General features: G+C 41.3%; 1 protein-coding gene across 1 annotated transcript in view; it reads right to left on the minus strand.

Moving 5' to 3' along the window:
- Window positions 1-2,317: 2,317 nt before the first annotated feature.
- The window catches only part of LOC111977003 (rap guanine nucleotide exchange factor 3-like), a 41,081-nt gene continuing 18,643 nt past the window's right edge, over window positions 2,318-24,755 (minus strand). Inside the window, 28 exon segments of the mRNA XM_070447969.1 lie at window positions 2,318-2,841; window positions 2,961-3,032; window positions 3,126-3,180; window positions 3,288-3,352; window positions 3,470-3,557; window positions 3,781-3,831; window positions 3,948-4,038; window positions 4,322-4,503; window positions 5,442-5,567; window positions 5,781-5,878; window positions 6,194-6,331; window positions 6,980-7,058; window positions 7,335-7,365; window positions 7,851-7,933; window positions 8,207-8,357; window positions 8,707-8,785; window positions 10,435-10,523; window positions 11,070-11,173; window positions 12,859-12,875; window positions 12,878-12,895; window positions 12,898-12,941; window positions 12,943-13,001; window positions 16,256-16,332; window positions 16,772-16,832; window positions 19,796-19,880; window positions 20,079-20,289; window positions 20,414-20,535; window positions 20,642-20,748. Coding sequence (XP_070304070.1) covers window positions 2,723-2,841; window positions 2,961-3,032; window positions 3,126-3,180; window positions 3,288-3,352; window positions 3,470-3,557; window positions 3,781-3,831; window positions 3,948-4,038; window positions 4,322-4,503; window positions 5,442-5,567; window positions 5,781-5,878; window positions 6,194-6,331; window positions 6,980-7,058; window positions 7,335-7,365; window positions 7,851-7,933; window positions 8,207-8,357; window positions 8,707-8,785; window positions 10,435-10,523; window positions 11,070-11,173; window positions 12,859-12,875; window positions 12,878-12,895; window positions 12,898-12,941; window positions 12,943-13,001; window positions 16,256-16,332; window positions 16,772-16,832; window positions 19,796-19,880; window positions 20,079-20,289; window positions 20,414-20,535; window positions 20,642-20,748 — 2,502 coding nt within the window. The 3' untranslated portion in view covers window positions 2,318-2,722.

The raw sequence follows: 24,755 nt of genomic DNA on the forward strand, positions 1-24,755 counted from the left end.
GTGTGTGTGTGTGTGTGTGTGTGTGTGTGTGTGTGTGTGTGTGTGTGTGTGTGTGTGTGTGTGTGTGTGTGTGTGTGTGTGTGTGTGTGACTTCATGTGTGCATGTTCCTGTCTGTGTATGTTTTGTCGATCAAAGAGATCTTTCCCATTGCTAAGTCCGCTCCTTCCTCCCTTGCATCACTAGAGAAGGGTAGACTTGTCCAGCAGTAATGGTGATCATAGCGCCACTACAATTTGTGCTCAGGATAGGTTGAGACTGCTGTTTAGGACAGCTAGGACCAGAGTAGCTATTCATTTAATGCAATAGAGAGACTACGATGCACATGCATGTACATACATGTCTGTACTGTAAAATCAGTTTGTGCCTCTTGTAAAGGAATAGCAACTGGGCATTGGGAACAAAAATCAACTTGTTTGTACGTGCAATATTATTTACTCTGGTTAATATCGTTTTCAGTTTTTTTTTGCAGTTTTTGTTATTTTCTTTGGTTTTGTTCCGGGGGAGTTGTGCTTAACCCATTGTATCTACCATCTAGTGATGAGTGTGAGACATCAACCATACATAAACTGTTCTCGTGGTCGGGACGTTATGGTCAGATTTTTTCTCTCTAGGTTTTTCCACGTTTTGACCACTTACATTTTGCTCCATCACTATAACTAGCCAATCTTTAGTATCAATATTTTAGATATCAGTGGTAAAAAAATATATAACGACCTCCATCAAACTTCTGAGTTGAACTCGAGTTGGCCTATGTTACTTGTGTGATAATGTATGTGCAGTTCAATTGTATCAGCTATCTAAACACAGCCATAGTGTTACACATCTGTTTTTATCTGTGATGCCCCCTGGGTGATATTGGTGATTTCATTCTGCGATTAGGCTTTTCATGAGAGAGCTTTATCAAGATTCATGGTGCAAAGACTGCTAATGCCTCTCAGTGGATCCATTTTACACGTAAAATATTGTTTTGAACAGTATTTGTATGATGGTAGTGTCCAGACTGAACATTTCAACCTAGGGTTATTTATATGTTGAGGATGTTTTAAACATAATCCTCTGTGGTTACAGCAGGAGACTACACTGAGTTTATCCTTGTTTTTCTAAATGTCTTCTAGGCCCAATTTTTATATTTTTTCTCCTTTTTACCAAAGTTGTAAATATATTTCTGACAAGGAGAATGTTTTTAGATCCAATAAAAAATAATTGCTTGTTGTGAAATTTACTCTCCTCATATTGGGGGGGTGTTAGTCTTTCAGTGATCATTTGTATCATATTTTATGGTTTGCATTTCCAATAAAAAAAAATACATTTTTACAAACTCTGACTTCATGCTTTGATTGAATACACATCATTCTGAAAATAATTTATTTAGAAAAAATAAACGTACATGGTATGAAATGTTTTACACATTTGTGTATGCGTTCTGGCAACATAGCTGATTGCTAAACTATTTATTGTACATGAAAGTTGTATTACAAAGTGAAAAAAGGTCAAAACACTCCATAACTACATTCTATAGCATATATCTGCTCTACTGTATGTGCTTATGTAGACGGGTTACACCTCGATCACACCAACATTGTTTTGGCATTTTGGTACCCCAAAAGCACATTCACTTCAAATGGAACGCTGCGTTTGCCTTACAGCATTGCGTTGCAGAGGCAGTTGCAGTGCGTTCTGTGTGGTACATACGTTGGATTTATCGAACGTATGCGCCAAACTGTATGCGTCGACGGCTTGACAGAAATAGTAGCAAAAAATTAATGTTGAACTTTGTTGCACACATCCAGATGATGCTGCTGCGTACTATTTCATGCAAAAGACTATCGGTGTGATCAAGGCGTTAGCTAACAACGTCATGAAAACGATGCACACGCGTCAATGGGGCAGAAGTCTGTGTTGTGATTCTGAATGGCCAGATAGCTAGCAACAATGACAAGAAGCTGCCAGTGGGGAATCGTAGGTGGCTCGTTTCAACTAGTTTAATCTTGTTCTTGATACCATGTCTTGTTTTGAGGTGTTTTGACTGATGTCACATCAATGCTAATACGGCAAAAATTCGCTAGCTAGCTAACCAACAACTGTAACGATGTATTTGAGAGAAGTGCTCATTGTGCAAATGTATTTGTTTTCAAAAAACATTGGAGACTAAATATAGTTTACATGTTGTCAACAATCTAAGCCAACACCGTCTCGTTTGCCCCAACCCGTATATGGCACTTGTGAAACCATAAGATTATCATACAAGTAGTCTGCTATACATATGATCGTATAAATAACGGCTAATGCCAAATATATGCACTTCTTCCTCCGGAGTGTAGTGTTGCATCACAGCACGCAAAACTATCAGAAACAGCAGTCACAGGACCAGCAATATCTCTGGTAAGGCACTAGGGGTCACTAGATACTGCCAGTCTGATCCCTCCTCAGGTCCTAGTCACTTGATTAGCAGTCCAAACAGCTGCTTCTCTTGAATGTGCTCTGTGTGATACTGAACAGGCCAGAAACATCCACAGTCCTCCATTCTTGACACCAGACATGCACACGAGTCTATAGAAGAGCTTGCATGTGGATTAGTATGACCATGGAGGTGTGTGTATTCCCCTGCCAACCTCTTATTCACAGGCTGTCTTATAGACAGTCTTTATACACAGTCTTTAGACAGTCTTTATACACAAAGCTATGTAGATACAGTCCTTATACACTGGTCTGGTTCAGCTCTCAGCGCTCCATTCCCCTGGACAGTTGTGTCAGTTTGCGCTGGTTGTCGATCACTTCAAAGTTCTGAACATAGTGGCGGATGTTGCTAGGATTCCGGAGAGGGAGGGACTGCTCCGAATCTGGACAAGAGACAAAGAGGGAGATTGTTTCTTAACACCTAACACAGAAGAGCTACATGTACTTAATCTCATTTGAAGCTCTGAGTGGAAAACGAGTTAAGCATTGAGGCATAGCATACATGTAGACAGCCGAATGGAAGGCGCCTCCAGAAACATTCTGTCTGCGAGTCCCTTCTGGGGTGAGGAAGGCACTGCAGGACAAAGAACCATCGAGTGTGAACACCATGCCCCAACATTGTCCTTTTTCCATTCTATTCTACAACTTTTTCATTTTGTTGTCTTACCGTAAGGTGTGCTTCTGCACCCTCGAACGATCTTCACTGTCTTGGCAATCATGCGCTGAAACAGTGAAAAGAAAAGGCGGCTTATTTAGCCAATAGTTTACAAGACAAAAAGAGGACACAAGGGCTGATGTAAGAATTTGATATTTAGGCTAGACAACTCACCATTTTCTCAAAATTGACCAGTTTTTCCGTGTAGTTCTTGTTTCCCTCGTGGATGAAAGTCATGTCTAGAGGAACAGTTGGCGAACAGAACAACATACTGGCTCAGTATAGGGTCATGTAGACTTTACTCAGGTATTGAATGTTACAATTATCATAAGAGGTTTCTAACAAAGCATTATTACCTTTTAGTAGCAGAGGCATGAAGGGGATGTAGGGAGGACTGAGCTTTGCCACAGCCAGTCTGTAGGCTCTGTGGTTACGTGATGGATCCTGACATATTAAGAGAAATACACACACCTCTCCATTAGCTCTAGTTATACAGGAAATATAGGCCAAAAAAAATCACATATTACGAAGGAAGGAAAACATGATTCATACACACAGTGGAAATGAGGGGGAGGGATTGACAAGTGGCCTGTGGTGTCACCTGTTGTTATCTATGACATTTAGTAGAACACTTTGTTATAAAGCGTGTACACATTAACTCACTCACCATTAACCTCTCGTAGGCACAATAGACCCTTTTCGTCTTACTCGGCACTCTCTGTCAACAACAACAACTGTTACTCCTCTGATATCCATTTCACATGTTATAAATAAAATACATTGTTATTATAAGCGATCCTAAAAATGTAGGTCATTGTCCCCAGCAGGCCTCACCTCCCAGGTCTTGTAAAGTCTCTGTACAGCACTGTTGCTTAGACCAAACATCACAGCAAAGAACGAATTGAGATTTTTCTGCTCCTTCAACCTGAAACAGGAAACACAGCCAGTAACAGCTGTGGGAAGACTAAACACATACATGACCAAAATGGTTATTAGAGCACCAGTGTCTACAGACATTACCAATATTTTAACTGGATATGAAAACATGATTTCTGCTGGTATGTTGAATATTTTTTGTATATAGTGTGTAATTGTACAAAATAACCAATATAGTATACTGCTCTGTAGGGATATTTACCCCTAAGATAACATAGTCATTAATCTGCACGTTACAAGGTAAACTGTGTCTTAATTTAAGTGAGACTCACATGGCGGCCATCTTGATGAACTTCTTCAGCAGCATGGCTCTCTTCATCAGGTCAGCACACAGACACACCTCCGTCACCACCCAGTACTGCACCTCGTTGAAGCGATGCACAAAACGCTCCAGGTTAGCTGTGGTGGCGCCTGGGAATTTATGTCGCCCAAATATATAGTACACTAGTTCCACCTGGTGGGAGAGACACATTCATTTACCATCCATATGTACTGTGGCACACTAAACACAGATTCAACGTTTTTGTAAATATATCAAGCAACCATCCAATGGACTAAACCTTCAATTTGGCTTAACATTTGAACTTGACTTGAACTTGATTTTCTTGTCAAATAGGTATTTTGACCTCAGTGGGACAACCTGGTTAAATAAACTTGCATAAAAAGAGGTGTGTGTGTCAGATGAACACGTGGCCAATACAGGGTAGTAGTGTGTCAGGTGAGGAGTCAACCTGATGACTGATATGATGCTGCAGTAACAGTTACCAGAGAGAGGATGACTCAGACACATGCCTGAGTGACAGATAGTGAATCCTTTAGGCCTGTTTATACCTGGTGCTAAAATGTGTCCTGTGCCCACTTTTTCAGACAAGTGTAGACGATTCAAATACATTTTGTTAACTAACTGTGATCAGATCTTACAAGTGTAAACAGACAAGATCAAGACAAGATCAGGACGAATGATGAACGTTAGAGTATAATCAGGGCTATTGTTGTTCTGAGACAGACTGAGACAGCTCACATCTGAGTCACCAGGCCTTGTCAAACCAGCTACCCACCACAGTGCATACCCACATGTGAGATAGATGTCATACCCTTAATAGACATGTACATTTGAGTCATTTAGCAGATGCTGTTAACCAGACTGCATACATTTTCAAACTTTTCTACCTCATTCTTATTAACTAAGCCCCTTATTCAGGGAAATGGTACATACTGGTGATACTCAGTATTTAAAGCTGGGCAGCAAATGATCCCACTCAAGCGCCCATTGCAAGCATACGTCACAGTTTCTCCACTTTTAACTCTTATCCTGCTGGTCCCAAATCCATAACTTCCACTCCATAACATTGGCAAAGCTCTGGCATGGGCTCACCTCATTTCCTTCCTTACCTCATGCATGGCAGTAAACAGTTCCCAGTCGTAGTTGGTGAGCTGGCTGGCGATGTCCTTGGAACACATCTGCTCCAAAGTGTCAATGGTGCTCTGATCAGGGCCCTGCTGCTCCTTCAGGGGCATCTGTCAAGGTGCCAGAGAACAAACACCATAAATAATGCCATGAAATCACACAAATATCTATGAACGGTATGCTATGATGACAGTCTGGGGATGTTTTTCTCTGATTCACCATGCAGTGTAGTTCTTAAGTTATAGATAAGTTATATATGGTAATCTCAGCACCCATGAGAGACTATAGAGTAGGTGTAGATTGTAGGTGAGGTTAGGACTCACCAGTTGTTCCACCTGGCTGGCAGTGCAGAGGAACAGTCTCTCATTCAGCCCCAGGGAGGTGTAGACTGCTGTGGCGTCCAGCTTCAGCTGAGCCCTGTCTATGATACAGCAAAGACAAACCCTTTAACACACAATACCTCAGAGGCACACATCCCAACTTAACATCAACACTCACTGAGAGTTACACACTCTCTCAATAAAACTCAATCTCAAATGACATGTTACAAGACATTAACATGCACATATACAAAATCGTAAAGGTATGAATATAACTGCTCTTGCCTGAAGGAGGGAGTATTGTACCAAGTGTACAAACTGAAAGGGAAATAATGAATATCGTGTACAGCTGTATCTTAGAAAAGGGCTTCATATTGCTTCCAGATGACATGGAAAAAGAAAGAATAGCCACGCACCTCCCATGGAGTTCATTTTGACCAGGGCGTGGTCTCCTCCTGGGTTTACCAGCGATGACATCATTTCCTGAACAGAGGTGTTCACCGGCAGCATCAGAGTGATTGACGTATGGTCTGGCCGGAAGATCTCATACAATACTAGGAGAGAAAACACAGAGACATGGGAAAGGAAGTTAAGCATTAAAGGCCCAGTGCAGTCAAAAATGTGATTGTCCTGTGTTTTATATATAGTTCCATACTATGAGGTTGGAATAACTGTGAAATTGTGAAACTTATGATAATGCCCTTTTAGTGTAAGAGCTGTTTGAAAAGACCACCTGAAATTTCAGCCTGTTTTGGTGGGATGGAGTTTTAGCCTGCCTGGTGAAATCCTCAGGTTGTAAATGAGTTAATATACCAATAAGAAAGAGAGTTCCAAACCTCTGTCAATAACAGCTAGTTTTCAGTTCCCCCCTCCCCCCTCCCAGAAATTGTTATTTGTTTAATAATTTTAAACAATCACAGTAAGGTACTTAATTTTTACCCAGAAATTATTTGATATTCAGTTTTTTTATAAACATCTGCATTGGACATTTAAAACAAAGTATAGCAACAACCATTTACATTGATCCATCTGTAAGTACATTTCATGGTTACAGTGGGCTGCCAATGGTTAACCAATAGTTAATAAACAGAAAAAAGGCTAATTGTGCATTTTGTGTCATTATAGAGAAGGCATAGTCATTACCATGCTATTCATGACATAGTTATTACCATGCTATCTATGGTAGTAGTAGTCTCACTGACCTTTGTCCTTTGATCTGATTGGCAGACACTTCCCCACTGGCTCCTCACAACTGGAAAACCAGTCAAACTGATGGTTAAGCTATTGGAAACAAACAATAGACAGAGTAAGTCAGCCACAAGTGTGACTTTTAATTTCTCTATGTTTTTGATGCTTTTAATCTTTTAACTTTTAGCTCCAGCAGCTCTGAAGACTAACATGCTGTGTTATAAAGGTTGGAGTTATATTGTTTCTTCTGCTATCTCCCAATCTGTCTAAGTAAAGAGAGCATGTCATGTGGTAATAAACAGAGATGCAGATCTATTTGTGTGTGCAAGAATGACCTTTATGAGCCTTTATTAATGTGGTTCAACTTACTCTTGTCAGTGACCCGAGTTCATTCTCAAGCCTGGAAAGATATTGAAAAATACAAAAATTATAGTAAACTAATTCAAATCTCAAATCCAGATTCCAGAAATATTCTTATTGGCTTGGTTACGATACTACATAATGTTATCAATATGACTGTAAAGGAAAGAACATGACTTTTGCTTTTGTTTCACATTCCTGTGATCACAAGGCTCCATCCTATCCATCCCAAAATATATTGAACTTTGACCTCCATTATTCACCCTATGGGCCCAAAAGTTGTGCATTTCAGATGCACCCTGGGTAATGGGGTGGCAGGTAGCCTAGTGGTTAGAGCGTTGGACTTGTAACCGAAAGGTTGCAAGATCGAATTCCCGAGCTGGCAAGGTAAAAATCTGTCGTTCTGCCCCTGAACAAGGCAGTTAACCCACTGTTCCTAGGCCGTCATTGAAAATAATAATTTGTTCTTAAATGACTTGCCTAGTTAAATTAAGGTAAAATAAATAAAAATGTGTTACTACTCACACTCTGGTTCTCCTCCTGTCTCTGAGCTGCTCCCTCAGCATACTGGACAGACGGGAGTCACCTGCCACCTCCTCCCCCAGCCTCTGTCATGCATAGAAACACTCTATGTATAAACACTGAATGTATATAGTATTTTTATGGTCACAACACACAGAAACAACACACAGGCCATGATTCAATACAATATACTGCAAAATTTACTGTATAACAGATTTTTCCAGAGTGTGATATTTGGATAACATTGATATAAGGCTATTTTTTATACTCTATATTTTTTATACTCTATATCTATACCACATATATAATCTATGAATATGTGTTTGGTTATAGAGAATCGCACTACCCCCTTCAGTCACCTCCAGGAAGTCTACAGCGATGGGGTCATCTTTGAGCAGCTGGCCGAACAGCGCCACCCACTGGCAAATCAACTTCACTATCTTCTGCTTGGTGTTGAGGGCATAGGCTGCCTTCTCCAGATCTGAGCCCTCAGAAGGCTCGGCATGGTAGGTGCACTCAGGGATAAGGAAGAGAACCAACACATCTGAACAACAGCTTAACACAGCTATTCTAGACCTAGACCACTGTCTGAGCTGCTTTTTTGGAGAAGATGGATGCTTTGGTTTAATTATGTTCATTTGTTTTATTTATTTAATTTAATAACATTTAAACGTTTAATTTGTTTTTCGGTACACAGATTCAAAATACAACCACAAATGTTGGGTATGTGATCCTCTTAGAGACAAAGTGTAAGTAAATAGAAATAGACACAGCTTAGGACATCATCATCATCATCATCACACAACCACTACCACCACCGTCATCATCACCACCATCATCATAATCATCCAAAGGATATTGGTGTTGCAGGGCCGGGCAAAGCTGGCTGGAAGGCATGAAGACCCTGTGGGTTAGCAGGAAGTCGCTCACACAGGGATCTGTGGGCACAGACAGAACAACACATAACTCACTAACAAGGACTAATGGCACTCTGTGTCCCTCCACTTTGTGTCCCATCCACTTCCTCCCTGAAAAACACAGGCGCAATGAGTCATCTGGTGGCTTTTAGTGAGCGGATATAAAATACATTTCCAGGAATGTGCCTGGCCTGATTCTGCCTGTTCTTTTCTGTCTTTGTTGGCTGTTTCATGTGAGTGACCAAAACAAACCGTTCCCATGAAACCAGAAACAATCTTTAAAGTTTGACTGAGGATTCAGATGTGAAGCTACTGTATGGTCATCCTGGTACAGTATAGTGTGTTTTGTATTTGTATTTATTATTATGGGTCCCCACTCTTCCTGGGGTCCGACAGAATTAAGGCATTTATACAATTTAAAAAACATTACAATACATTAATTACAGAATTAACAACACACTGAGTGTGTGCCCTCAGGCCCATACTCCACTACCACATATCTACAACACAAAATCCATGTGTACGTGTGTATAGTATGTTATCATGTGTGTGTATGCATGTGTCTGTGCCTATGTTTGTGTTACTTCACAGTCCCCGCTGTTCCATAAGGTGTATTTTTATCTGCTTTTTAAATCTGATTCTACTGCTTGCATCAGTTACCTTATGTGGAATAGAGTTTCATGTAGTCATGGCTCTATGTACTACTGTGAGCCTCTCATAGTGTGTTCTGAACTTGGGGACTGTGAAGAGACTCTGGTGGCATGTCTTGTGGGGTATGCATGGGTGTTCCAGCTGTGTGCTAGTATTTTAAACAGACAGCTCGGTACCTTCAGCTTGTCAACACCTCTTACGAAAACAAGTAATGAGGATGTCAATCTCTCTTCCACTTTGAGCCATGAGAGATTGACATGCATGTCATTAATGTTAGCTCTCTGTGTACTTTTAAGGGCCAGCCGTGCTGCCCTGTTCTGAGCCAACTGCAATTTTCCCAAGTCCATATTTGTGGCACTTGGCCACACTACTGAACAGTAGTCCAGGTGTGACAAAACCAGGGCCTGTAGGACCTGCCTTATTGATAGTGTTGTTAAGAAGACAGAGCAGCGCTTTATTATGGACAGACTTCTCCCCATCTTAGCTACTGTTGTATCAATATGTTTTGACCATGACAGTTTACAATCCAGGGTAACTCCAAGCAGTTTAGTCACCTCAACGTGCTCAATTTCCACATTATTCATTATGAGATGTAATTGAGGTTTAGGGTTTAGTGAATGATTTGTCCCAAATACAATGGTTTTAGTTTTGGAAATATTTATGACTAACTTATTCCTTGCTACCCATTCCGAAACTAACTGCAGCTCTTTGTTAAGTGTTGCAGTCATTTCAGTCGCTGTAGTAGCTGACGTGTATAGTGTTGAGTCATCCGCATACATAGACACACTGGCCTTACTCAAAGCCAGTGGCATGTCGTTAGTAAAGATTGAAAAAAAGCAAGGGGCCTAAACACCCTGGAGAATTCCTGCTTCTACCTAGATTGTTTTAAAAGAGGAACTCCTGTTCTTTGAACATAAAACAGTGGGAGTATGTCAGTGGTCCAGCGACCTAAAGGGGTCCAGCCACTACAGTAGAGAAACGTTTGGACCCATACAAGGCAAGCCATACAGGTTTCCTACCTATAGCATCACTGCCATTAGTATCCAGCTTCACTGTCTCAAGCAGGTGTTCTAGGATCTTCTCTGGAGTTCCAGCCATCACTGTATACCTGAGTGTGTAGGGGAGGGAGCGGGAGAGGGGGAGGGAGAGGAGAAGAGGCAGAGGGAGAGGCAGAGGAAGAGGGGAGGGGGAGGGAGAAGGAGAGGGGGAAGTAACAGGGAGAGGGAGAGGGGAGGGAGAGAGAGTGTCGGTATGTGTGTAGTGTGGAAAGAGCCACAGGTGGATACATTGGTTAACAGTATAATGAGGCAGCCATTTGAGCATCACATTGATTAACCTCAACGTTTGCTAAAACACTTGAAGTGAGATAACAAAGCACAGTCTATTCAACTGAACAGGGTTCAGGTCTATTTCTGTGTTGAATCAACAATAGGCAGGCAGCTAACTGCCACAATTAACAACACTGTTAACTAAAACAGTGCTTGTTTCTTGCACATTTAATATCCTACAGTAAAAATGTGTGTTTTACATGACATTGGTCTAAAAATGCCTTAGAGGAAGGAGTGTGTTCATTTAGGTCTTGATTAATGTAGAAGTGCTTGTTTGACTGGTTGTTGTTATACAGTATAATATATGAACGGTGGGAGTGTCTTACTTGCTGCTGTTTCCTGCCCCTCCAGGATTGGTTGACTCAGCCTTCTCCAGCACCAGCACAGCTTTACCATGTTCCTCCAGACGCATGGTGTTAGCTTCCACATCCTGAAACACAATGTAAACACACAGTCATGCACACACTTTACATCCAGTACACACTATACACGGTACACATGGAAACATACACCTTTTAGCATATGCAATAGGCATATTTGAATCATTGGTGTGTATTCATGGATGCCAAGGGAAGTCAGGCTTCCCAAAATATTTGACCATTTTTATTTATTTATTTATAAAATAATATATCCTTCGTCTCTCTGTGTTTTCAGAATTTTGAGTCAATTCGCAAGTGGCTGAATCTCACAGGAGAAATCCTTAGAGCGAAGGAAACAGCGCCCCTCTGTCTCAGTATGTGTAGCACACGTATCTGATGCTGTCTGGAACAAAAGAGTATGACATTTTGCCGCTGTAGCATTTGATTGATTAATGTCAGCAAGCATCTGGCCTCTCTTGATAAGAAAAAGAAAAAAGAATGAGCCAATTAGTGTTGAGCTGAGCTCAACTGTGGGTTATCCTGGCGCAGCAAAACGCCCAAGGGAGGCCAGTTTTGGATTTGGCTTCACACCAATCAAATCACATTCTAAGCATAATCTCATTGTCAGAAAACATGTCTGTTTCTGGTCTACTTGTGTTGATGTCCTGCAGTAGCTAGCTTGCTAAATCGTCCCTTTCCTAAGCCGTGCATGGAGATGGAGATTTGGATTTGTGGTTTTGTCTTAATTCTCTGGACAGGCCTATGATTATGATGGCGATTCTGATCTAACCATAAATTAACATTTTGTGCTACTGGCCTGAGATGATTGAAGTTCAATATGTAGCCTAGATGTAGCCTAGTAGGCTCACGTTAACTAGCTAACTAACTTAGCTGGTTCATTGTTAACCATACGAGGAAGTTAGACTTGCAAGCAATTTAGCTAGGTAGCCTATGAAAACAAAAACTAAAAGCGTACTGTTCAAGTAAGGTGATTCAACTTTTTTGTTTTACTTACTTGCGCATGCACGCACACACACACACACACACACACACACACACACACACACACACACACACACACACACACACACACACCACACACACCACACACACACACACACACACACACACAACACACACACACCACACACACACCACACACACCACCACACACACACACACACACACACACACACACACCACACACACACAGAATCAAGCGCCATGGACAGCCACATGATATTAGCAACATTGGTTGGACTAAATAGTTTTTGGTATTTTTAAATTTGCTTTCAATGTATTAAACTAAGCATAATATAGCCTTGTTGATTTGATGATGTTTACATGTTTAAGTTAAATTTGTTACATGCAATATTTGCTTTGTGGACTTCACCGGACAGATGTTGCTCTCTGGTTTTGTGAGGAAACAAACGTATGTGTAGTTGAATTTATTCCGCCACTGTGTATTGTTGGCTTCTTGTTGTCACACGCCTTATTGTATGTAACGGGTGGTGTATGAACTAACGGGTTATAGAGCAAACAACGCAATTATACAACATAGGTTGAAGTATGACATTTTTTCCTGGCTTGGCTTCCCTATGATTTTACCCACACACCGCTATTGATTTGAATAGAGTACGTACTGTACACAAAAGCAGGTTGTGATCAAAGAGAATGTGTATCTACTTTACATACAGTACACACACATCAGTATGAATACGATATGCACCCATCTTCAGTTTGTGACCAAACTTACCTTGAGGATGCGTATAAGTCCTGTTTGTCAACTCGTAGAAGTGGCAGTTGTCCTCTCTCAGGATGATGGTGGCTGCTCTGGGCATCGTTCACCAGGGCCAGCTGCCCAAAGTCTTCTCCCTCATGTAGCGTCGTCACCAGACCCTGCATCACACACACACACACACACACACCCACACACACACACACACACACACACACACCACACACACACCACACACACACACACACACACACACACACACACACCACACACACACACACACACACACACACACACACACACACCAAAGTAATAACTATGTAAGTGTGACCAAAAGGCTCCTTAACAGCTTCTACCCCCAAGCCATAAGACTGCTGAACAGTTACAGTTTTTTCCAACTGCTTACACACAAAATCTTTTCATGTCACACATTTTTGAAACCTCTCACTCAAAGTGCCAAAACTACACACCAAATATCCAAAACCATAAGATATTTCTCAGCCTTTGACTCAGTTGCAATTGCATAAAACACTTTTTTTCAAAACACTAACACAATTCTCTACCTAAAACACAAAAATCTAACAGGAAGTGACTTGCTTTTCTTTTCCAAACACAACCAATCAAAATGCTACACTTATTCACCAGGTCACACACACCACTCCTCACATGTGCAAACACTAATAGCTTAACTGATCACTAACCAATCACTGCTTTACTGTAGTATAGGCCTATAATATGTCAAAGGTCAGATTACCTGTTTTGAACAATGGAATGCCAACAATGGACAGAGAGCAAGAGGAGTAGGAGGAGAGGAAGAGGAAGAAAGAGGACGAGGGCAAAGAAGAGAAGGAAGGAGAGCCATCTCTGATGAGATTAGGCAACACTTGTTGATCATGTGATCAACCACGGTTTTGACCATGAGAGAGGCTGGACTGAGAGTCCAGCCCAACTTGAGTCGATTTACAGTGGCGTCCATAATTCGAACCTTCAGAAATGAGAACAGGTATACAACTATCTAATGACTATTTTAGCATTAACAGTAATGTACTGTAAAATACGTATGACTGCATAGTATTTCATAAACATTTGTAACTCTAAGCCATCCATTTACTGCACTGCATTTGAATGAATGAGGTTGGTTATCATGCTGTACTACATTTTTTGTACATTGTTTACAGTTCCTATGCGGAGCACATTACTGTGTTTGAATTCTGTACAGAGTGGAAAGGCAACGACATCATGGAGGACGAGGACGCTTGTTTACAGATGTACAAGAGACTGCAATTATAAATATGGTTTTGCCAACTATGCAATTAGGATTCGAGAGATAAGAGAGCATATCTTGAATAATGACACCATATTTAACAACATCAATGCTGTAAAGCCTGTCGACCATACAACGCATCCTCCAACGGCACCGAGTGACGATGAAACAACTTTACAAGGTGCTATTTGAGAGAAACTCTGACAGAGTCAAGAATATGCGACATGACTTTGTAGAGGTATGTATGCAACACTACTTCCAGTACTCAGACATACCATATTTACTCATCTATATCCTTTTGTCTGTTACAGAGAGTATTGGAGCTGGAGCGATGCCCATGTAATTCGCCATGAATTTATTTATGTGGATGAGGTTGACTTCAACCTCACCAAAACCAGGCGCCGCGGAGGAAATGTAATAGGACAGAGGGCAATTACCAATGTCCCTGGACAGCGTGGGGTAATATAACTATGTGTGCTGCCATCACTCAAAACGGGTCCTCCATCACAATGCCACACTGGGTCTGTACAACACCGGCCATATGCTCACTTTTCTTGATGCAATTTACACAATGCTTGTCCCTGATCCAGATCAGGAGCCTACTAGATTTTGGTTTTATGGGACAATGTTAGTTTTCACCGGGCTGTTCTGGTCCACAACTGGTTTGCCACCCATCCACAATTTGTAGTTTTGTAACTACCCCAATATTCACCTTTTCTAAATCCCATAGAGGAATTCTTCTCAGCCTGGCTGGAAAGTGTATGATGCCAACCCTATGCCCGCATGCCGCTTCTCCAGGCAATGGAGGACGCATGTGGGGACATAGAGTTGCCTCTGTCCAAGGTTGGATACGCCATGCTAGGAGATACTTCCCTCGATGTTTGGCAAGAGAAAACGTATCTTGTGATGTGGACGAAGTATTGTGGCCAGACCCAGGCCGGAGAAGAGATGAAGCGTAGCTTAGCACTGGTGACTGCCCCCCTACCAATTCCTGGACTGCCCCCCCCCCCCCCCCCGACCCCACACACACAATTGTGTTCTTTACTGTATTCTAAAGAATATACTTTTGGTTTACATATGTTTATGGTTTTGTTGTATGCTACTGTATACAACAGTAATGTTTGGCCTAATAAATATTTTCTGTTTTTACATTGCATTGGTGTTTACAGTGTACTTGTTACCCCTCTCAGCAGATTACTTTCACTGTAGAACATTGTATTGAAATGTAGATATAAGCCTATGAAAGACCAAAGAGCTTTAGATTTAGAACAACAGTGTTTACATGGTATATCCAAAAATGTACTATTATGAAAGCAGTGTTTGCCATTTGATGCAAATGCTTCATTCTGACATGTGTTTATGGCATTTTGAAAGCAGTGTTACATTTTGAAGGAGATGTGAGGCATTTTGCATTTTGTGTGTGCAGTTTTGGGAATTGTGTGTAGAGTTTTGAAAAAAGGAGACAGTTTTGAAAACGTGTGTAAGCAGTTGGAAAAAACTGTAATCAAATGGCTACCTGGACAAATTTACATTGACCCCCTCAATGATTTCTTTCTTTATTGTTTTGCACTAACTCTCTTGCACTGGCTCTGTGCACATATACTAGACTCTACCCACACACTCACACATACTACATTGACACTCCAACACACACAGACTGCATACGCTCACACGCACAAAACACATGCATTTATATTGACGCCACACACACTCACAAATAAAGACACTTTCACACTTAAAATACGCTGCTGGTACTCAGTTTATTATATATCCTGATTGCCTAGTCACTTTTACCCCACCCACATGTACATACTGTATTACCTGAACTACCTCGTACCTCTGCACATTGAATCAGTACTGGTACTCCTTGTATACAGCCTCGCTATTGTTTTTATTGTGTTACTATTTCCTGTTTTATTTAGAAAATATTTGTCTTACTTTTTAACTCTGCACTGTTGGGAATGGGCTCATAAGTAAGCATTTCACTGTAAAGTCTACGCCTGTTGCATTTGGCGCATGTGACCAACAACATTTGATTTGATTAACTGTAAGTGTAGTGTGAATACAATTCAAATTCTCTATATCCAAACATGAATCTATAGTGTCTATACTAAAGAATTGTACACAATTAAGATGGGGTAAAGACCTTACCTTTCCATGTGTGATGACATTGACAGAGCCCTTCCAGATGATGTACCAGGAAGTGCCTTTGTCTCCCTGACTGAACACTGAGAAACACAAAGACACAGAGATTTAGGATTTACATCAGTCTCAACAGTTAGTCAGCTCTACCAGACAAGGATGTAGGCACAGTGCTTCACAGGTAAAGTCCAATAAAAATGAAAGGCCGGGAGGCAAAATGCAGGTGATCTGTATTCTTTTTCGGTTGACATTTCAGTGTTTCAGTCAGCTTGCCGACAGACAGATTTCTCTGACAATCTAATGGACTGATTGGCCAAGATAGAGATTTTGAAATATTCAAGTGGGTAATAATTTGTTCTGCCACTGATGGACAGGTTTGTTGTATACTGCACTGAGGGGGAGGATGGTAACAGAGACAGAGTATCTCTAGCACTGTGGTGGTGATGTGGGCCCGGTGAGGCTCTCTTTCTTCTCTCTCGCCCACCAGAGTTTTAAAAAAACATCACAGAGGACTATGACACTCACAGACTGTGCCTGCCTTGGCATGGGACTCAAACATCAGCACTGCTGCCAACTCCTTACGGACCTACAGGAAGAAAAAAGGAAAGGGAATGAGACAGGATTAAACAGGGAGAGGTCAGAGGGCGGGGCAGTGTAAAGCCTTAGCGCTACAGGACATACAGTAGGGCTGCTTCCTCCTCTTGGACCCAGATTGAACCTATTCCTGGACTAAACATCACTTCAAATCACTTTCAAAACTCGATTGAGCATTGCTTTTGCAGCCCAGGATTTACTTTACCTGGGTCTGGGAAAACCGCTCATCGTGTACAGATTTTCTAGTCCACTGGAGGCTCAATTCACTTTCTAAGAACTGGGCCCATATTCAATTCCCTTTCTAAGTACTGGGCCCATATTCAATTCCCTTTCTAAGAACTGGGCCCATATTCAATTCACTTTCTAAGAACTGGGCCCCATATTCAATTCACTTTCTAAGAACTGGGCCCATATTCAATTCCCTTTTCAAGAACTGGGCCCATATTCAATTCCCTTTTCAAGAACTGGCCCCAATTTCAATTCACAAAGCATCTCAGAGTAGGAGTACTGATCTAGGATCAGGTCTACCCCCGTCCACATAATCGTATTCTTTGTGATCTATGATCTAGGCCAGCGATATTCAACTGGGGGTCCGCGGCGGTACTGCAGGGGTTCAGCAATGTTTAAAAATAAATAAACAAATATATATATACAGTAAATATATATATATATATATATATATATATATATATATATATATATATATATATATATATATATATATATATATATATATATATATACAGTACCAGTCAAAAGTTTGGACACACCTACTCATTCCAGGGTTTTTCTTTATTTTTACTATTTTCTAGATTGTAGAATAATAGTGAAGACAAACTATGAAATAAACAAATCAAAATATATTTTATATTTGAGATTCTTCAAAGTAGCCACCCTTTGCCTTGATGACAGCTTTGCACAATCTTGGCGTTCTCTCAACCAGCTTCATGAGGTAGTCACCTGGAATGAATTTCAATTAACAGGTGTGCCTTGTTAAAAGTTAATTTGTGGAATTTCTTTCCTTCTTAATGCATCTGAGCCAATCAGCTGTGTTGTGACAAGGTAGGGTTGGTATACAGAAGATAGCCCTATTTGGTAAAAGACCAAGTCCATATTATGGCAAGAACAGCTCAAATAAGCAAAGAGAAAGAACAGTTCATCATTACTTTAAGACATGAAGGTCAGTCAATCTGGAAAATGTCAAAAACTTTCTTCAAGTGCAGTTGCAAAAACCATCAAGCGCTATGATGAAACTGCCTCTCATGAGGACCGCCACAGGAAAGGAAGACCCAGAGTTACCTCTGCTGCAGAGGATAAGTTCATTAGAGTTACCAGCCTCTATTTTTGCCCAGATAAATGCTTCACAGAGTTCAAGTAACAGACACATCTCAAAATCAACTGTTCAGAGGAGACAGTGTGAATCAGGCCTTCATTGTCGAATTGCTGCAAAGAAACCACTACTAAAGGACACCAATAAGAAGAAGAGACTTGCTTGGGTCAAGAAACACGAGCAATGGACATTAGACTGGTGGAAATCTGTCCTTTGGTTTGATGAGTCCAAATTTGAGACTTTTGGTTTCAACCACTGTGTCTTTGTGAGATGCAGAGTAGGTGAACGTATGATCTCTACATGTGTGGTTCCCACCGTGAAGCATGGAGGAGGAGGTGTGATGTGTGGAAGTGCTTTGCTGGTGACACTGTCAGTGATTTATTTAGAATTCAAGGCACATGGCTACCACAGCATTCTGCAGCAATACGGCATCCCATCTGGTTTGCGCTTAGTGGGATTATCATTTGTTTTTCAACAGGACAATGACCCCAAACACACTTCCAAGCTGTGTAAGGGCTATTTGACCAAGGAGGGTGATGGAGTGCAGCATCAGATGACCTGGGCTCCATAATCCCCCAACCTCAACCCAATTGAGATGGTTTGGGATGAGTTGGACCGCAGAGTGAAGGAAAAGCAGCCAATAAGTGCTCAGCATATGTGGGAACTCCTTCAAGATTGTTGGATAAGCCTTCCAGGTGACTATCTCATGATGCTGGTTGAGAGAATGCCAAGTTTGTAAAACTGTCATCAAGGCAAATGGTGGCTACTTTGAAGAATCTCAAATATAAAATATATTTTGATTTCTTTAACACTTTTTTGGTTACTACATGATTCCATATGTGCTATTTCATAGTTTTGATGTTTTCACTATTATTCTACAATGTAGAAAATGGTTAAAAATTAAGAAAAACACTTGAATGAGTAGGTGTGTCTAAACTTTTGAATGGTACTGTAATATATATATATATATATATATATATATATATAAATAAAAGTGATAAAAAAATAAGATTATTATGAATATCGCTAGCAACGACAGAATAAACATATTTTGAATGACACACCTACAGTAGAAAGAGTAGAATATCTTATTTCAAATTATGACAACTTTAGTTTTTAAATCCTAATACTGAGAAAATTACACTCTTAGGAGTCAATTACACTCCCTGGAGTATTTGACATAGATTTTGAAAAAGTCCCCACCAATAGGCTACCAGTGTGGCAAGTGCTGCTGGCCCCTCGTAAGCTTTCTTGACTTATCCATATATCCTTGCCATTATCATTCACCTGAATGTTTTAGCTAACATATGATGGGGGTCGCTGGGTTGCCGGTTTGCCTGGGAGGCCGTCCCTGGGCAAGAAAAGGTTGAAGACCGCCGATCTAGGCAAAACTGGTGCTTTATTAGTACTCCTACTCTGAGACTGTGAATGTGGGCCATGGACTGGTGTAGCACGGGTTCTACAGAACATCTTCTGACTAGACTCAGGCTGTATGCGTCCTCAATAGCGCCACATTCACTGTAGAGCTCACTACTTTTGGACAGAACCATATGGTAATGCAATACATTGGGAATAGGGTGCCACTTGGGACGCAGCCAAAGACAGGACAGGAAGGTGCAACTCACTGAGGTGGAGAGGTGAGCAGCAGCCTTGACATGAAGCAGCTCCTCATAGATCACCTCCAGGTCCTCCGCACTACGCTGGCTGGGGCTGCAGAGAGGACGGGATATGCGCAGGTTACAATAGGGTCAGAGGTTAGGCCTTAGAATAGGATGATATATGATACAATAGGAGAGCAGATATAAAACAATAGAAGTTTATTGTCCATCTGAGGATGGAAATTTCCCTTTGACTTGAAATGTAAAACAAACTTGATACAAACACACAGCATAATAAAATGGAACTCACCATTTACGTAAAATCATGGTCAAAAGAGCATCTGGACCAATCTGCAGTAATAACGACAAACCCTCCTGCAGCTCATCGTCTAATTGGTCCTTCTCATTGGTCATGTGGTTCAGTGAGAGTTTCTCATTGGTCATGTGGTTCAGTCCGAACTCCAAATCCAGGAAGCGGTAAAATTGAGTGTCTTTGTCATGGAAGTTTAACTCCTGCTTCACTACATTGTGATAGGATACATTGAGTTTGGTTATACTCACAGCAGGGAGCGGTTGATTCTTGTCAAATGATCATATTTGACAATACATGATGATAATACATTCACTCTGATTAAAGTCTCTTACCATTTACAATGATTCCTTCATCCACCAGGACTTGCCACATGCCAACTGCCTGGCTCCTTGATTGGAAGCATTCGTTTAGCTTCATCAGCCAATCAACAAGCTCTTTCCCCGAACAACATTGTCTGTAAGGGAAAGAGTGAGATTTCTACAAGGAAACGATCTAGTATTTTAATTTCAGAAAGACAAACAGGCAAAGTAATAATAGAATTTGCAATCAAGGCTCCATACCTGTAGGTCTTCAGGTGATGCTTTCTGTCTCTGATCAGGCCAGGGCTACGCTCTATCAAGGCACTATACACCACCCTGGCTGCCTTCAGAATTCGATCCGACAGAAACTACAAGGTGTGAGAGAAAGAGAGAGAGAAATACTGTATCAAATACTTGATACAGTCAAATGTAGGCTATGTGCAAATCAATATATAATTGGACAATGGACCTCTTTCTCTGCTTATCATATAAACACAACCAATATGCCTTTACTTCTGTGTAATTTTCATGACGTGATAAAGACATGAGGTCATATAAATAAAGCAGGAAATGTGAAATGTCACACAGAAGGTCTTGTGACAACAGACAGTGACAACAGTGACCCACTGTGTAGACTTAGCATGCAAGGAGCTAGAATGAAAAGTGAAAAGCAAGTGGCAGTGGCAGAAAACATATATTCTGTGAGAAGCATTACAGAAACCATGTGTGATGTCACATACATCACTGGTGTGAGTGGAGTGTTTTGCTTTGCAGGGGCTAGAGTCCCTAATTGTGCGTGTGTGGGAGGAAAGCTGGTGAGAATGTGTTATAGAGAGAGTTACTGCACTGCTAAACTCTCCCACACCACACACATATCTGTCTCCTCATCAGAGAGTGAGTGGATGTCACTTGGCTACGTTGACAACTTTGCCATTCTGAGAGTTTTCACTTTGCCTCCTCTCAGATTCTCTAAGTAGTATCAATTCTAATACACTTCTATTTTTTTTCCATTCCCTGCCCCCTCCTATCTCACTCCTCTCTGCCATGCTCTACCACCCAAACAGAATGTGAGAAGAAAAAAAACTAGAGTGTAAAATCTGTATCAACCACTGATGCAAACTAAAGCTTATGTAACTCACAGCACATTGGGTCTGTTGCTGTGCAGCCTATTTCCTACCATTTCCTGTTTATACGCAACCTCCATGACAAAACCAATATTACAAACGACTAAATATCAATATTTACTGGTTTGTTAATGAACTAGAATGTCTTCATTTCACTCCCTTCCACTCAATATGTTCTTGGTCCTAGTCTTGTGATTCCACGAGTGACTCACACAGCTGATTGTTTGTTATTGTGCTTCCTTCAGGGCGCTGTTTGTCCAAGGTGGTGGTCTTGAGATTCAGATTGAACTTAACAAAGACCATTTCCTTTAGCTTTTGTCTCCACTTGGCTTGGTGTTGTGTTGGACGGTGCTTTCCTAGCCTCCTCTCCTAAACGCCTGGCCCCTAGCCAGGCCTCAGCCCTTAGCCTGCTCTGGTTGGTGTTGTGGTGGATTGGGCAGCCTGTGAGGCCCTCTCCCCTCTCTCTCCTGTCCCCAAAGCCGAGCCCCTAGCCTGCCCTGGCCAATGGCTCTGGCTCCAAGCCACTCAGGATGAAATTATTGGCTCCTGACCCGTGACTGATCTGCCGACTCCGGCCTCTGCAAAGACAACACAACCTGACAGAACCTGGGGTTCTCATCCATTTTTCAGAATCATGTACAAAAGAACGGGGAAACCTGCACACTACTTTAAAGTTCAAAGAGACACACCTGCTGTGTGAGAAGTTAACTGAGGGGTCCCCCAAGCCCCCCCTTCATACCTCTGTTTTCCCACAGGCTGTCCTGCTCCCAGATCTAGTGTCTACAGACTATATGCATCATTCTGAACCTTTCCTCCTCTCCACTGACTGCAGACTGGTCCCAGGGGACTGCAGACTGGCTCTACTGGCTGTGCTGGCTGGAGGTCACCACTATTCCCATGTGCCCTGACTGTTCCCGTGGGACCACTAGCTACCACCATGTTCTCAGCCTGGTCATCTCTGACCTCTGACACTTAGATAATAAACTCCAAATGCATAAATCCCCCATCATCATTGCAGACAAGCTGGCATTTCTACTGTGACTGTGTTCAGTTTGCAATCTTAAACACATTTTCTTAGAACAACAGACCAAAACAGAACGTTTCATACAGTACATCCTGGGTACAGCACCCCACCTACTAAGTAGCTAAACACACAGGACATAATCACTCATCATCAATCTGTTCGGTTCTGTATATACTGTAAGAACAAAAGCTCTAAAACTCTGTGAACTCTGTGATGAACAACTTGAGAAAATGTAGATCTACTAAGCATGTAATCTAGCGCAATGGTTTTCAACGTGTGTGGCTTGAGAAGCTGTCAGGTGTGCTGCAAACCTTTTCCTAATCTTGATAATTTTTTTGAACACACTTATAAATGTGACCTGTGGAATGCACATTCAATTTTGACTTGGGAGCACCACTGCCACTCAGATAAATACATTTTTTAGCTTGTATCCTGATGCCTAGTCACCTTACCCTAAAACATATCTGCCTCTATCACTCCAGAATCACTGCACATTGTAAATATGGTATTGGAACTGACCCTGTATATAGCTTCTTAGTTATCTTGTTTTTATTTCTTGTGTGTTTTTCTTCTACCTTATGTTATTTTTAGTACTACATTGACATTGATTACTGCCTTGTTGGGTTCAGCGCTTGCAAGAATGGCATTTGACTGTACTTGTGCATTTGACATTGAAACTTGAATAGCTCATGGTTACATCTGTATCTACAAATCCAGTTTGCTCAGGCATGTTGTTACATTTTTATCAGTTGAGGGGCGTACATCATGAGCAAAGTCCTTTCCCGCTGGACACAGACGTCAGTTCAACGTCTGGTTTTGATTTAGATTTGGTTGAGCTGTCATCTATTGTGAATTCAATGTGAAATCAACAAAACATTTCACCATGTCATTCGGTTTAGGTTAAAAGTTAGGTGAAAAAAAGACGGAATGCGTTACGTTGATACTTTTTGGCAAATCCATTTAGTTTTCTATGTTGATTCATCACCGGTGCCATGCTTCCTGCCATCCAGGACCTCTATACCAGGCGGTGTCAGAGGAAGGCCCTAAAAATTGTCAAAGACCCCAGCCACCCTAGTCATAGACTGGTCTCTCTGCTACCGAACGGCAAGCGGTACCGGAGTGCCAAGTCTAGGTCCAAGAGGCTTCTAAACAGCTTCTACCCCCAAGCCATAAGACTCCTGAACATCTAATCAAATGGCTAACCCAGATTATTTGCATTGCCCCGTCCCCCCCCTTTTACACTCCTGCTACTCTCTGTTATTATCTATGCATAGTCACTTTAATAACTCTACATACATATTACCTCAATTACATCGACTAGCCGGTGCCCCGCACACTCACTCTGTACCAGTACCCCCTGTATATAGCCTGGCTATTGTTATTTTACTGCTGCTCTTTAATTATTTGTTACTTTCATTTTATTTTTTTATGGTATTTTTCTTAAAACTGCATTGTTGGTTCAGGGCTTGTAAGTAAGCATTTCACTGTAAGGTCTTCACCTGTTGTATTCAGCGCATGTGACAAATACAATTTGATTTGAGCCAGTCTCATCGCAATGATTTATTGGGTTGAAATAATGTGGAAACAATGTTGATTCAAAAAGTTTTTGCCCAGTGGGTTGTATCAATTTACTTCGCCTGTGAGAACAATTAGCACAGGCAAGTCTGATTAAAGGTGCTACATGGTCAATCTGCATTGGCCAAGTCAGGGCATTCATACTTCTTACACTTCGCTTAGCAGCACAGAGCTGCTGTCAAGGAAGTAAGTTTGTGTTTATTCAGGACCTCCCGCCCTCACCCATTAATGCCAATGAGGAGCAATACGGAGCGACGCACAGCGATGCACAGCTCAATTATTTTTAAAAATTGGTCGAGAGTTCACGCAATATGCGTCACATTCCGTCCACATTTTCATATGAAGAATAAATAAGCTCTTATAGGTTTAGCTGTACCACAGCCTCTGCCATATAAACAAACACAGCATGCATGGCTTTGTGTCGGTGGCTGCACCATTACAATGCAGAAAACCACAAGTCTCTAGCTCAAACCGTTAAAAACTAAAGACCTATTTTACAAAAAATTGCACGGATTCGTGGGACGCTCTTACAGGGGTACACACAAATGAATCTTTGTGAGTAAGGAACTATGAAAATAGTTTAAATAAACTGTATTTAATCTTTAAAAAACTTTTGTCACAGAAAATAGAGAATTTTGCAGTAGGGATCAGA

This window comes from Salvelinus sp. IW2-2015, linkage group LG17 (genome assembly GCF_002910315.2).
Source record: "Salvelinus sp. IW2-2015 linkage group LG17, ASM291031v2, whole genome shotgun sequence".
Taxonomy (NCBI): domain Eukaryota; kingdom Metazoa; phylum Chordata; class Actinopteri; order Salmoniformes; family Salmonidae; genus Salvelinus; species Salvelinus sp. IW2-2015.